The 14,040-nt window shown below is 47.7% G+C and overlaps 1 protein-coding gene across 1 annotated transcript in view; it reads left to right on the top strand.

Moving 5' to 3' along the window:
• The window catches only part of INPP4A (inositol polyphosphate-4-phosphatase type I A), a 103,861-nt gene that overhangs the window by 60,923 nt on the left and 28,898 nt on the right, over positions 1-14,040 (top strand). The window contains exons 14-17 of the mRNA XM_004369329.2: positions 245-428; positions 2,629-2,847; positions 3,940-4,195; positions 9,883-9,915. Coding sequence (XP_004369386.1) covers positions 245-428; positions 2,629-2,847; positions 3,940-4,195; positions 9,883-9,915 — 692 coding nt within the window. The remainder of the gene's footprint in view (positions 1-244; positions 429-2,628; positions 2,848-3,939; positions 4,196-9,882; positions 9,916-14,040) is intronic.

The following is a 14,040-nucleotide window of genomic DNA, read 5'->3' as shown; positions in this document are numbered from 1 at the left end:
GACTGCCCCCGAAGGTTAACTTCTATCCCTCAACAATTAGACTGCCCGCGAAGGTTAACTTCTACCCCTCAACAATTAGACTGCCCCCGAAGGTTTACTTTTACCCCTCAACAATTAGACTGCCCTAGGAAAACCTCTCTGAGGAGAGGAAGGCTTTATTTTAGTGTCAGTGATGGGGATGGGATGATGCTGCTGAGTCACTGATTCAGGAGAGCCCCTTAGAATGTGTTCTTATTCCTTCTAGTACTTCGTCCAGCTGCCAGTCTATAATCTACATACCACAGGACATTGTCAGAGCAAAGGAGATCATTGCCCAGATCAACACCCTGAAAACCCAAGTTAGTTACTATGCAGAGCGGCTCTCGAGGGCTGCGAAGGACAGGTCCGCCACTGGCCTGGAAAGGACGCTGGCCATCTTGGCAGATAAGGTAGGAGGGCCACCCTGCTATGCGGTGGGGTGGAGGATTCCCTTGGGCTCCTGGAGGTTGCTGGATGTCCCAGGGCAGCCCAGGCGTTCTTAGAGCTGTCCACACAGCGGCCGACATTGGAACTTCAGGTCTGGTTCTCCCAAAGGCCCAGGGAGGGTTGGTGAATTGCCCATGGTCACAGAGCTGGACAGGAGCAAGCCAAGGACAGAGCCCAGCACTCATGACTCTGAGCCACTGCCTCACACCAGTCCCCAGGGGTCGTTTTTTGAGACCCCTCCACGCTGTTCTTAGTGATTGTCTACTCAGCAGGTTTTTGGAGGCATTTCTCTTGTACTTGGAATTTGAAAAAAACCAACCAACCAACACAAAAACTATTATACAGACATGAGATAAGAACAGTATAATTTTATTAGGTTATATATAATCAATAAACTAGCTTCAAGGAGCCCTGGTGGCACAGTGGTTAAGCACTTGGCTACTAACCAAAAGGTCAGTGGTTTGAACCCACCAGCTGCTCCACAGGAGAAAAGACCCGGCAATCTGCTCCCATAAAGATCAGAGCCTGGGGAACCGTACGGGGCAGTGAAGTCGGAATCCACTTGAGAGCACACAACAACAGCAACTCTGTAACGGCTAAGATTCCTTCCTGACTTTGCAGTCTCTTTAGGGGATTGCTTGCGTGCATCACATTCTAGTTTAATGCTTATTCAATAATAAAAATAATAAAAAATAGCTTCTAGTTAACCATGATTTGAACCTGGTTAAACATATATAAATATTGGTCCACAGCGGGCGAGTGGACACATCAGACCCTTTTGATGTACTTTTTCAGATTACTCAGTGTCAGCACACATGTACTCACACTTCCCCACACACACATGCCTGCACACTGTAACTCTGATTACACCTCCATGCTCACAACTGCTGTGACAGGGTGAGTTGCCGTTCCTGATCAGAACGTGTTATATCCTCACATGTGTTCACAGCAGAAAGATTGGGAGCCAGGGTTTAGATTCACATGGAAAAGAAGGACATGGTTGTCACAAGTGAAATATATTCCACAGAACCCCTGATTCATACTGAATTCCCCTGAATCAGAAATGCGTGCCAGGAATCCAGTTGTCCAGAGACCAGGGCCTCGGGTGTTAGATGCTGAGGTGCAAAAAGATGATTGGAAGTTGGAGGACCGCCAGAAGTTGGCAAAGGCGGGGATCACTGGGGCTCTCTTCAGGCCCATCGCTAGTGATGGCAGGGTCAGGGCAGGTAGGGGTCAAAGAATGTCAGAGAAGATGTCATGACCTCCCCTCATCTTTCTGTGGTCTTCAGTCTTTTTGGTGGGAAATTATATTTTTAATTATTTTATTTTTTGGTGAAAATACACACAGCAAAACATACATTGATTCAACAGTTTTTACATGTATAATTCAGTGACATAAATCATAGTTTTCAAGTTGTGCATCCATTCTCACTATCCTTTTCCAAATTACTTCACCTCCATTAAGATAAATTCACTGCCCCCTAATCTTTTCATCTAACCTTTTGAGTTGCTGTTGTCAATTTGATCTCATATAGATAATCCTTTAAAAGAGCACAATGCTCAAGGCAGACCTTCTTTACTAATTAAGCTAACCTATTGTTTGGTTTAAAGATGACTTCAAGGGATAGTTTCTATTTAAGGTTTAAGCTTTGAAGATTATCTCAGAGCAATAATTTCAGGGTTCATCCAGCTTCAGTGGCTCCAGAAAGTTTGGACTCCATGAGAATTTGAAATTCTGTTTTACATGTTTCCCCCTTTTGATCAGGACTCTTCTATAGAATCTTTGATCAAAACATTTAGTAATGGTAGCTGGGCACCATCCAGTTCTTCTGGTCTCATGGCAAAGGAGGCAGTTGTTCATGGAGGCAGTTAAACACACGTTCCAGTTCCTCCTCCAGTTCCTGACCCTCCTCCTTCCTCTGCTGCTCCGGACAAATACAGTTGGTAGATAATTCTTGCTAAGATTCAGTCCAAGCCCACTGTGTGGCAGCGTGCCTTTAAACTCAGACATTCTGGGTGATGTCCTCTTCAGTCCCTGGGCACTGTGCACGGCAGAAGGGAGGAGTGCTGGGCCTCAGGGCAGATCTCCTTCTCTACGAGAGGACAGGCCTGTCCAGCCCTGGGCCGGGGGACTCAGTGGCCCTGGTTTATGTGCGTCCGCAGACACGGCAGCTGGTGACCGTCTGTGACTGCAAGCTGCTGGCCAACTCGATCCATGGGCTGAACGCTGCACGACCTGACTACATCGCCTCCAAGGCCTCCCCCACTTCAGCCGAGGAGGAGCAAGTGATGCTCAGAAATGACCAGGACACCCTCATGGCCAGGTGGACGGGGAGAAACAGCCGGTCTTCTCTGCAGGTGGACTGGCACGAGGAGGAGTGGGTGAGTCTGCTGCCTGGGGCCACCTCCTGCTGATGACTCAGGTTGAACAGCAAGAAGCCTGTTGCCAGTCTCTTCCATCGGAGGAGCCTGAAGGATTTGTGAACAGAGCTCGTTTCCTTGTCAGACGGCCCTTGGGCCACCGTGTTTAGGGAGGGACACTGTCTTTTCAAGCCTTGTGTCCAGCTGAGGAGCAGGGCTGTGCTGTGGGCTACATCAGTCTCAGACACAGCTGTGAAGGAGGTGAACTTTTCCCAGGAGCCCTTGCCTGTTGGAGATCCTCCCTCATCTGCCTGTCACCTGGGCCCTCTCCGACCCCTGCTTCCTCAGTGCTCTGCCCGCAGTTAGCCCTCCTGGGGACTTGTGTTTGGGGAGATGCACCCAGAGATGTGTGGGCTCAGGTGGTGAGCACAGCATCACCCCTGGGTGGGGAGGATTTTGGAGATGCTGCCCCTGAAATGCATCATATTATTGCTTCCTCTCAGAGTTAGTGCTGAGAGCAGGATGTGTCTCTTCAGGGAATGACACATCATACAACTTATTTTTGTCACAGTTGGGACTACAGTTCAGCAGCATTGTGCTGCGAAGCACTGAGTTATATTAACCTGCGGGAAAGAGGCCCTCCAGCTCTGGCATCCTGTAGCCTGTGGGTTTCTACAAATCACTCCCAGCCCCCTCGTCCCTGCCCCATCTCCCCATCCTGAATGATTGCCTTCCGTCAGAAAGGGCCCTCATCCTCTGTGTGTGATGTCTGTAGGGGTTCTGCGGTGGAGGGAGTTGGGGACAAGACTGGTTCCCTGGGCTCTGTAGCCCTGTCTGCCCACCCTGGAAGGCCCAAGGAAGTCCGGTGCGGCCTCTGTGATGATTATTACAAACATCTGCGAAACCTTAAAAACAATGACCACAGGACATTGATTTGTCTTTTGAAAAGCAAATACAACTGTAATGGGAGTTTGGGATCATCTTGGTATTTCTGAGTCTTGTGGTGTTGTGATCTTGGCAGCAGACAAGGCAGGGTGGAGGGGGTTGGTTTGTGTTCTGTTTTGTTTTTTTCCTTCGGAGAGCTGATCCACATGGGCCCTTTTTGGTTGGAAGGAGAAAGTGTGGCTGAACGTCGACAAGAGCCTGGAGTGCATCATTCAGCGGGTGGACAAGCTGCTGCAGAAGGAGCGTCTACAGGGCGAGGGCTGTGAGGACGTCTTCCCCTGTGCTGGTGGCTGCCCCAGCAAGAAAGGTAACCGGCGTAGCCGTGCCTACTGGATCAGACCGGAGGACCCCTTCTGCAACGCCCCCTCCTCACCATGCCCCTCCACCACGCCCTCTGCCGCATGCCATCCTCACCTGATCACACGTGCGTATGCATCCACGCGTCCCACCTGCCACTTCCACTTCATGCCACGCCTGTTCCGTCTGTCTGCATGTCTGGCTCCATGAACTCCTCCCTGAATGCAGACTGCCCAGAGGGCTGTCAGGCAGAGTAGGGGGCTGCAGTGTGTCCAGCGGCAGGCAGAGTGAGGCCCGTTTGTGAACCTGATCAGGGCACTCCTGTGTCCACTTCCACAGCAGTGAGGGTGGAGCGTCTGGCTCTTCAGGCTTCTAAACCAGTCAGAGACCCTGAAGGAGGCCTGGATGCAGATGGCTTTCTATGGGGCTGTTTACCGCATTCGAAATTGGTAGAATCAAGGAAAGGATGAGCATGCAGGGACACAGCTGCAGAGGTGTCGAAAGGCTGGTTGTCATTTAGCTGGGTGTGCTTTTGTCTAGGAGAGTCATGTAGCATTGGGACTTGTTGATAACTCAGGTGGTAGAACCACATTTCTGTGCTTTACTGGGGCTGAGTCAGGTCCCTCTGCTCAGTCCCACCCTCCAAGAGTGCTGGCATGGGGACAGACTTCAGAAGCAGCCTTCTGTCTTCAGAGGTGCACAGCTCACCCCTGGCCCGTGGTCACCGGCCTCGAAGCTGGCAGTGCGTGATTTCAGAACAAGCAGATCCTTGGTCCCTGTAACTCAGTGTCCTCCCACCGTCTCCTGAAAGAGCTGGAGAGGATTATGGGCCAGACAGCTGAGACCTGGCAAACCTCACTTCTACCGCCTCTTGCACCCTTTTGGGAGTTAGTTGTGAGTTATAGTAAGTAAGGCCCGGAACCCTGGTGGTCCAGTGGTTAAGAGCTCAGCTGCTAACCAGAAGGTTGGCAGTTCGAATCTACCAGCTGCTCGTTGGAAACCCTGTGGAGCACTTCTGCTCTGTCCTGTAGGGTCACTGTGAGTTGGAGTCGACTCGACGGCAGTGGGTTAAGTAGGGCCCAAATGTACCAGGGGTAGACTTCATACACTGGGGGTTCTAAAATTCTGAATTGGGTGAGTTTCATTCAAGGTGGGATCCTGCTCCTTTATGATAAGAGCCTCTTTGAAATCCGTCCTCCATTTATAAGGTGCCCTTTGCCTTTCTGATCTGCCCGCAGTCTGTTTTCAGGGCAGGGTTTCATTAGAGCCTTTGTTTCAACAGTACTAATGTTCTCTGCTCTTCATCCACCGGGGACTAAGTGCAACTTCCCCAAACGTAATTGTTCATGGAGCTCTTTAGTCTCCACTTACAATGCGTTTCTTTATGTCAGTTGTGTTTTTTTTTAAACTTTTGTCAAATTCATTACTCATTTGTCTTTAAAATTGTCTTATTTGTAATTTCAGAGTTTTTCTGAAGATACAAAATGAGTAATTTATTGGATTTTTTTAAATGCAGGAGGTAGTTTGTTTAATCAGATGTGCTGTATACCCATAACTTAAATGTCATTTTTTAAGGCACATCTTGTGTAAATACAGAAACATTTAAATGCACATACAAAGTTATTTACATGAACATCTGTTTACGCTGCTTAGGACTTGACATGTAATTTTGTGTGTACCATAAAAACTCCGTTGTGATAATGGGGATATGAAGCAGACATTTGAGAGAATCTAGCTCTGCTGATCAGTACTCAAAGAGAGATATGAAACCATATGCCACTAAATTAACTCCAGAAGATCCTTCATTTAAAAATCTTCAGCTTAGCTGAGAAGCAGTCAGACCTCTAGTGAGATCATGAGGACCAGAAAGAACCAGGCTTGTGAGCTCTTTATTTTGGTCAAGTCCTTGACCTCAAGTTCCAGACCTTGGCCTTGTGACTTTTCGTTCTATTCCAATTTACTGCACCAGTTGTTTTGGCTTAATAAGTAGGTTGTGTTCATAGCAACACAGGTATTTTATACAAGCAACTCTGTCCCTCTTGGAAAGGCAGGGCATCATAACTTTCCATTCCCATTCTCTACCCCGTCCTGGGACCTTGGTTTTCATCTTTCACCAAGGAGTTGCCCTCTCTCAGCTTGCCCTTCTAGAGAACTGATCAGGGATTTATTGGCAGGTAGGATCACACAGGGCCGGGGCTCTGTGGGACCCACTGACAAGTTCCTGCCAGCTGGAACCCCAGAGGTCCCTTAAGCCTCCCTTTGCTTCTCCGTTTTCCCTGTAAGTGGTCCACATAAGTGGCCTGCCCTCCCTCCTGCAGAGATGCACCACCACTGCCCTGTCAGGATTTGATAGCTTCCATTGCTTGCTTCGTGTGCACTCTTGTCTCCTCCTCATGGCCCAAGAGTCATCGAACACTGGACCAGGGTTTCCTCAGCCTGGAGTCTGTAGATGCACCACAGTTTCACGTACCTTGAGATTAAATGCTAACATTTGTAGGTGCTTGGAGAGAAGGTCCATAGTGGTCATCAAATCTCAGGGAACTTCATGACCTAAAAGAAGTAGCAAGCTGCTGGCCCAGGTGTCCCAGAGGAGACCTCTTATCTCTCCTTTGATTAAAAGATTAATTTACCAATCAGGCTTTAATCGCCAATGCCTTCACAGGAATTGTCCCAGCCCAGCTGTTTGGGATCATCATGGAAGCTCATAAAAACAGGCTCCTAGACCTTCCTCATTTCAGAGACATAGAATCTAGAGGAAGGGTTGAGGGGGGATGTCTGCAAATCTGTGTTTTTTTCAAGGCCCAAGTGACTCTGACTAGCCAGACGGCTACTTAGGAGTCATCGCCCTGTGTCACTCCATAGCAGTTTCTATTAGGTGTAGATGGTCTCAAGATAATTTGGGTTAAAACAAAGAAGTTGACGTCTTCAACTTACGGAGGCTTTGAATTTTTATTTTCTACCCCTTTTGCCAGTTCAAGAAGTCATTTCCAAGGATGATTAAGGAGAAAGAGACCCCTTGCTGCCACCTCCTTTTTTTTTTTTTAATTAATATATTGTGCTTTGGGTGAAGGTTTATAGAACATAAGAGTTTCCCATTCAACAGTTTGTACACAGAATGTTCCCAAACGTTGGTCGCCGTCCCCTCAACGTGTCGGCGCTCTCCCCTTTTCCACCCTCGGTTCCCTGTTACCTTGCATCTGTTTTTCCTACCCTTCCTGCCTCTTGCCTTTGCTTTTTGGCAGATTTTGCCCTTTTGGTCTCATATAACTAACTGTTCTAAGGAGCTCTTTCCTCTCGGATGTTATTGTTTCTTTTGTAGGTCTATCTATTGTTTGAAAGGTGGTCTCTGGAATGGCTTCAGTTCCATGTTAGAAGAGTGTCTTAGGGCCATAGTCTCGGGGATTCCTCTAGTCTCTATCAGACCAGTAAGTTTGGTCTTTTTTATGGATTTGATTTTTGTTCTGCGTCTTTCTCCCACTCTGCCTGGGACCCTCTATTGTGATCCTGGTCACAGCGGTCAGTAGTGGTAGCTGGGAACTATTTAGTTCATCTGGTCTCTGGGGTAGGCTCTGGTTCGTGTGGTCCATTAGTCCCTGAGACTAATTGTTGCCTTGAGTCTTCAGTTTTATCCATTCTCCTTTGCTCCAGCTGAGATGAGACCAATAGTTGTATCTTAGATGGCCGCTCACAAGCTTTTAAGACCCCAGACGCTACTCACTAAAGTAGGATGTAGAACGTTGTCTTCATGAACTATATTATGCCAATTGACATAGATGTCCCCCGAGTCTATGGTCCTCAGCCTTCAAGCCTAGTAACTTCATTTGGTTATGTCTAGGGCGTTTCCATGACTGTGCCCCTTGTGTGTTCTGTTGTCTGTATTAATATACGTGCAACATCTACAAATGTGTATATAATAATATCCACAACCCAAGCCGTATCAGCAGGTAGGCATGGTCCCTTGCACCCCGCCCCTCTTTAGCATACCTCTCTACTTATATAGCCATTCATAGATTCTTATTTGTTAATACTGTTGTTGTAGGGTTGTCTACGTTATGGTGATCATAGTAACGTAATCCTTTATTTGTGCGTTCCTCTCAGTGCCTTGCTTTGCCTTGGTCCTGTTGTGCTGACTTCCCCCCTGTTGTGTAACGTCTTTCCCTTTACCAGTGCTAATGAGTGTCTTCTCTCTCGTTGGTGATTTTCCTCCCTCTCCCTCCCATCCCTAGTACCCATCAAAGAATGTGTGAGTGTGTGTGTGTGTGTGTGTGTGTCCCTTTTCTTGATTTTTTTATAGTAGTGGACTCATACATTATTTGTCTTTTTGTGATTGACTTATTTCACTCAGCATAGTGTCCTCCGTGTTCACCCACGCTGTGAGATGCTTCGTGGATTCATGGTTGTTCTGTATTGTCTCGTAGTGTTGCGTTGTGTGTAGGTACCACAGTTTGTTGATCCATTCATCTTTTGATGGGCACCGAGGTTGTTTCCATCTTTTTGCTGTTGTGAACAGTGCTGCAGTGAACACGGGCGTGCATACGTCTATTCGTGTCACGGCCCTTATTTCCCTGGTGTGTGTACCTAGGAGTGGGATTGCTGGATCATATGGTGTTTCTGTTTCTAGCTTTTTAAGGAAGTGCCACACCATTTTCCATAGTGGTTGCACCGTTTCACGTCCCCACCAGTGGTGTGTAACAGTTCCAGTCTCCCCACAACCTCGCCATCATTTGTTTTTTGTTTTTTTGAATAGTGCCATTATTATCGGGGGCCACCCCCTCCTTGATAATTCAGGCTGTGAATGCCTTCCCCCAGCCTGAGAGGGGACCATGGAGTGCTCTCCACCCCTGGAGGAGTGGTTAGCCAGCAAAGGCTGAAGCAGGGAGCACCTGCACATTTCAGGAGAATCCTCAAAGGCCTCCTGGGTCCTCTTCTCTCAGGAAAAGTCTCCATGAAGCTGGTTTTGGCTGTTCTTGGGGATCTGAAACTACCTCATTTCAATATTCTGAAGACATTATTATCGTAGAAAAGTCGAAACATAAACTCTTTCTCCATCAAGTGTTCCCTTTTCAAATTTGCTTTCTTTCAGGTAGCACACCCACTTAACTTAGTTTTAAAGGGAAATGTGAAATTGAAATGATTACTTCCCAATGAGGGACCCTGTATAAGTGAGATTAAATTAAAACTTATTCTTTGAGAGAGCTGGCGGTACATTCTAATTCTAGACTTCCCTGAAATCACAGAAGTTTTCTATTTGGTTTAAATGTTGACTATTGGGGTAGATTTATCTGGCATATGTTTTTTGGTTTCATTACTGGATCTTAAATTTTTGACTCTCAGCAGTAAGTCTTCAGCCCAGGTTTCACCAGGGGCCTTAGTGAGTCAGGATAGTGGGCTCTGGACTGTGGCCTCTCGAAATACTGGTCGGTCTCTCTCGTTACAAGTTTGCTTCTAGGTGTCGTGAGCCAACACAGGCCCCGTCATGTACAATGTCATTTGTGTGCACGCTTCTTTCCAAGGCATTTATCACAGTGTACTGTTAGCTCACTCATCCAGAAGAGCATTTGATGTTGAAATATTAGCAGCATGAATGTTGACACCGGCGAATGGGGTGTTGTACCACCAAGAGGGCTCAGCTGTGTCGCAGCAGTGAGCACCGTCGCGCGGCTCTTGGTGAAGAGGCAGACAGGCACCCCGGCCTCTTCGCTGTAGCCACCGTACTGCAAGCTGCAGACGTGGCTGCTCTAAGCATTGAGTTGTTCGTGTTTGAACCGTGTTGCTGCTCCTTAACCATCCGTGTTACCCTCCATTTCTGTGCAGATTGCAGCCCCCCTCCTGAAGAGTCCAGCCCAGGTACGTGGTTTCTGCCCAGGCTTCTGCAGGTTTCCTTTTAGTATGCAGGTAGTGTTGGTAGCTAACTTATTCAAGGTTGCCTTACGCCCTCTGAGTTAGGAAAATATTTTAGGAAACCCTTCATTGTGAGGCATGGAACAGCTTTCCTTAGGCCTGGTGAGGGACCTGTCGGGATGAGGGTTTTCTGTATTTTCACACCCGGAAGCCGCCAGGCATGGTTGATGTCCGTGGGCGCAGGGGGTTCCCTGAAGGGGCTGACTGATTTAGAGAGGCACATGTTTGTAAATCCTGCTTTCTGCAGTTTGACCTGAACTGTGACCATTACATCGAAAGGTACATATCATGGTCAGATAATGCGTATCCGCCCGAATGTTACATGCAATCACGCAGCATCCTCTCCTCTGAGTCCAGATGCGGCTTTAGAATTCTCATTGGGCGGTGCTGTGGGCCTCAGGTGGAGTTCACACTGCAAACAGGATCTCTTAGCTGTATTTAGATGTGGAAAGGAGCCCTGGTGGCACAGTGGTTAAGAGCTGGGCTGCTAACCAAGAGGTCAGCAGTTCGAGTCCACCAGCCGCTCCTTGGAAACCTACGGGGCTGTTGTACTCTGTCCTGTGGGGTCACTAGGAGTCAGAATCGACGCGACAGCCACGGGTATGGTTTTTTGATTGGATGTAGAAATCAGTGTTTATGGCTCTAGTTCAGGGGTCAGAGGTCGGCAAACTGTGGCTCCAGGCCAGATCCTGCCTGCTGCCTGCTTTTGTAAATAATGGTTTATTGGAAATGAGTCATGCCCAGTGTTTACGCATTATCTGTGGCTGTTTCTGTGCCACAGTGCCAGAGTTGAGTAGCTATGACAGAGATCCTGTGGCATTCAGAGCTGACAGTATTTTCTGTCTGCCCCTTACAGAGAATTTGTGCTGACTTCTGATCTAGTTCACATGGTGCTTTCTGGACGTGGCGTGTGGTCTTCCAGACTGAAAGCGAGCCCCTCAAATAATCTTGGTTTTTTTTCTTCCACTCCAAAAAACAGCGACATGATCAGTCTGATCATTATATTTCTGACTGGGTACAACTATAAGATAGCAGGACACCGCTTTATATCTGTAGTGTAGCAAAGCAGTGATTGCGGGATTTACCAGACTGTTCTTATCAGTTGTCAGCAAATCCTTCTGAGCTCACTGTAGTAGCTCCTGACACCAGTTCCGAGAACACCATTTGAAGTTTGCTCATCAGTGAGCTAAACTGATTAGGTGCATCGTGCCCTCCTAATTTGCTTCTAGCCCCTTCACAGTTTCTCTTTCCCCAAAAAATCATTGTGGCCTTGAGCTTTTGGTGGGTCTCCAGCCCCAACCCCTCCATCCTCAGGGTCACTGAGGGCTTGGTAGATGCACAGATGGTTGACCTTGGTCTCTTCCTCCCCGTTGCCTCTCCTGGGGCCGTGCCTTACCCTCCTCCTTTACATGTGTCTCTGGGCTTCCACCTCCATGCATAGCCCAGTGTGTTCAGACTGAGCAGATTTGTACTTGAGCATCAGTGGTGGTGAAGTTGGGGACTGTACCCAGCAGGAAGTGGAGTGGTGGCATCATGGACCTGGACCATAAAAGCCAGGGGTCTTCTCGACCCTGGGTTGGTTTCCTGAAGTTTGTAGAACTAACAGCAAGTCTGGTGAGTTCTCAGGCAGCACCCAGACAGCACCTGGCCTTGTAGGACTGCCCTTGTTTTACGTCAGCTGCGTCATTGCCAAGCAATGGTAGCTTTTCCACAGTTGATGTCAAATGGGCTGTAAGTGGCCACAAGCCAGGGGTTCCCCTGGCTTTTCCTGTGGACCTGTGTTTGCTCTGGGTTAAAACACTTGCATGCGTGCACACAAACACACACATACATGCACTCTTCTCCCACTCGCTTGCCCTTATTAGTGAGGAAGAAGAAAACATAAGCAGAGTATGGTCTTTGAAGCGTCTTTCAAAGTTACTGAAAGCAGTGTGGTCCGTGGATGGGCTACGAGTCAGCGGATGTTACACCTTAGCAAAAAGACAAGGAGCTTGCCCCAGAAGGTGAATCGGTGACATCATTAAGGACACTGTTGAGTTGAGCTGATATTTTTTTTTCCTAGCAAGATTTTTGCAGTGCAGGAAGCAGCATGTCCTGATGTCCCAGCCACCTCTGTTTGACTAGATCCTAGGTAGAAATCTCATTCCTGGCCATGAAATTCATTTTGTTTGGAATTTTTTTTGTTAGTTTCTCCTCACATTGACCCCAAACGTGTTACCCTCCAACTCCTGGTCTCTACCCAGGAGCAGCAGCCTGACTTAACTGAAGTAACACGGACCTCAGAGTCAGACAGACGTATGTACAAGTGCCAGTTCTTTTTGTGCCTCTGGGGAAGACACTGTCTCAGAGCTTGTTTCTTTTCCTCCGTTAGTAAGGCCATCTTTGTGGATTCACTGAGAAAACAGCCATAAAGTGAAGCCCTAACAGACGTCACAGACATGGTGGTCTGAGCTCTGGAGCCACCTAGACACGTCTGAGCCCTCCCCCAGGCAGCCAGCGGGTTCGCCTCCCGCCAGGGCCACATCACTTTTCCAAGGCCAGTGCCCTAGTGTTTTCTAACCGCTCCTCCTATACTCCGATTGTTTTTTTTCACTTTTTAAAATATGTAGCAAAACTGTGTCATTCTCATATGAATTTTGTTGAAAGAGAAGTACGTAGTCGAAAATGGTTGTGTGACGAGGACATACTTAGTCAAATGAGACCATTTGTAAATTACAGCATTTTCAGGTTAAAATGATTGTAATTTGCATATTAATTATATATGCATGTTACATGGAGAAGCAAAGTAAAATTTGCCAACGTTTGTTCTAAGAACATTTACTTCTTCAAACCAAACCTGTTGGCCGTTGAGTCAATTCTGACTCATAGCAACCCTATAGGACAGAGTAGAACTGCCCCATAGGGTTTCCAAGGAGTGCCTGGTGGATTCGAACTGCCGACCTTTGGTTAGCAGCCATTCTCTTAACCGCCGTGCCACCAGGGCTCCCGTTTGCCTTAGTGAAGAATAATTCTAATGTCTACCTACCTGCCTTTCCCTCAACTATCTGACCGTTAAAACTTGTCATTTGCCCTTTTTGATAGTTGCTGAAAGTCATTGATGTGTGTTCAAAAGAGTTCTTCAAAGCAAGGAAAACACAATCTCTGAGAATTTGGAGGGAGAAGGGTACTTGGGTGTTATGCAGTCCAAGGCCCCAGGTTTGCCGCGCAGGACCCTGTGGCCGAGGGGTTGGGGCGCTGGCCCCCAGTCCCCTCTGCTATGGCTGCAGGGTTTGTGGCACACATTTCCCACTTCTCAGCCCCGTCTCCTCTGTCACAGTGATTGATCTGTTAAGACCTTTATGTTGTAGACTGTCTAAATTTAAGCTTGCTCCTTTTCCATTACAAGTAGAAACCCTTGTCCACAAACAATGCAGTTAGATTATTTCCAGATTTCAAACTGGCACATATATGTACTTGGAAATCTGGGTTAACCAACACTGAGTATTAAAAAAAAAAGCCAAACCCATCGCCGTTGAGTCGATTCTGACTCATAGTGACCCTATAGCAGAGAGTAGAACTGTTCCATAGGGTTTCCAAGGAGCACCTGGTGGATTCGAACTGCCAACGTTTGATTAGCAGCTGTAGCTCTTAAACTACTATGCCACCAGGGTTTCCAACACTGAGTATAGGGAAGTCCTTTTGCATGTTTTAGGTATTTCTCAGAAAAGGGCAAACCGTACAGTCTGATAGAGCAGAGCTCAGTCTTCCTTCTCTGTTTCTTAGATTCCATTTGCCTAAGGCAGAATTGCCTCTCTGGCGGCTGCACAGCTCACGCGGTCCTATGGCCTTCCCCGCATGCTGCAGTGTTGTCTCGGGGTGTTCTGGGGCTCACACCCTCAGTCCCAAGAGAACCCGTGCTACCCAGCTCCGCCCCATCGCCTCTCACCATGTTTGGTGGGGTGGGTGCACCTGGTGGTGGTGATCAAATGCCTATTTCTGAGCTGGTGACCTGTTAAAAACATAACTGATGAGTGCATGTCTTCTCTCTTCAAAATCGGAAGGGAAAAAAGAGCAAAAGCCAAAGATAATTTC

The sequence above is a fragment of the Trichechus manatus genome, unplaced genomic scaffold (genome assembly GCF_000243295.1).
Source record: "Trichechus manatus latirostris isolate Lorelei unplaced genomic scaffold, TriManLat1.0 scaffold00004, whole genome shotgun sequence".
In the NCBI taxonomy this organism is placed as follows: Eukaryota; Metazoa; Chordata; class Mammalia; order Sirenia; family Trichechidae; genus Trichechus; species Trichechus manatus.
This window is presented reverse-complemented; position numbering and strand designations above follow the sequence as displayed.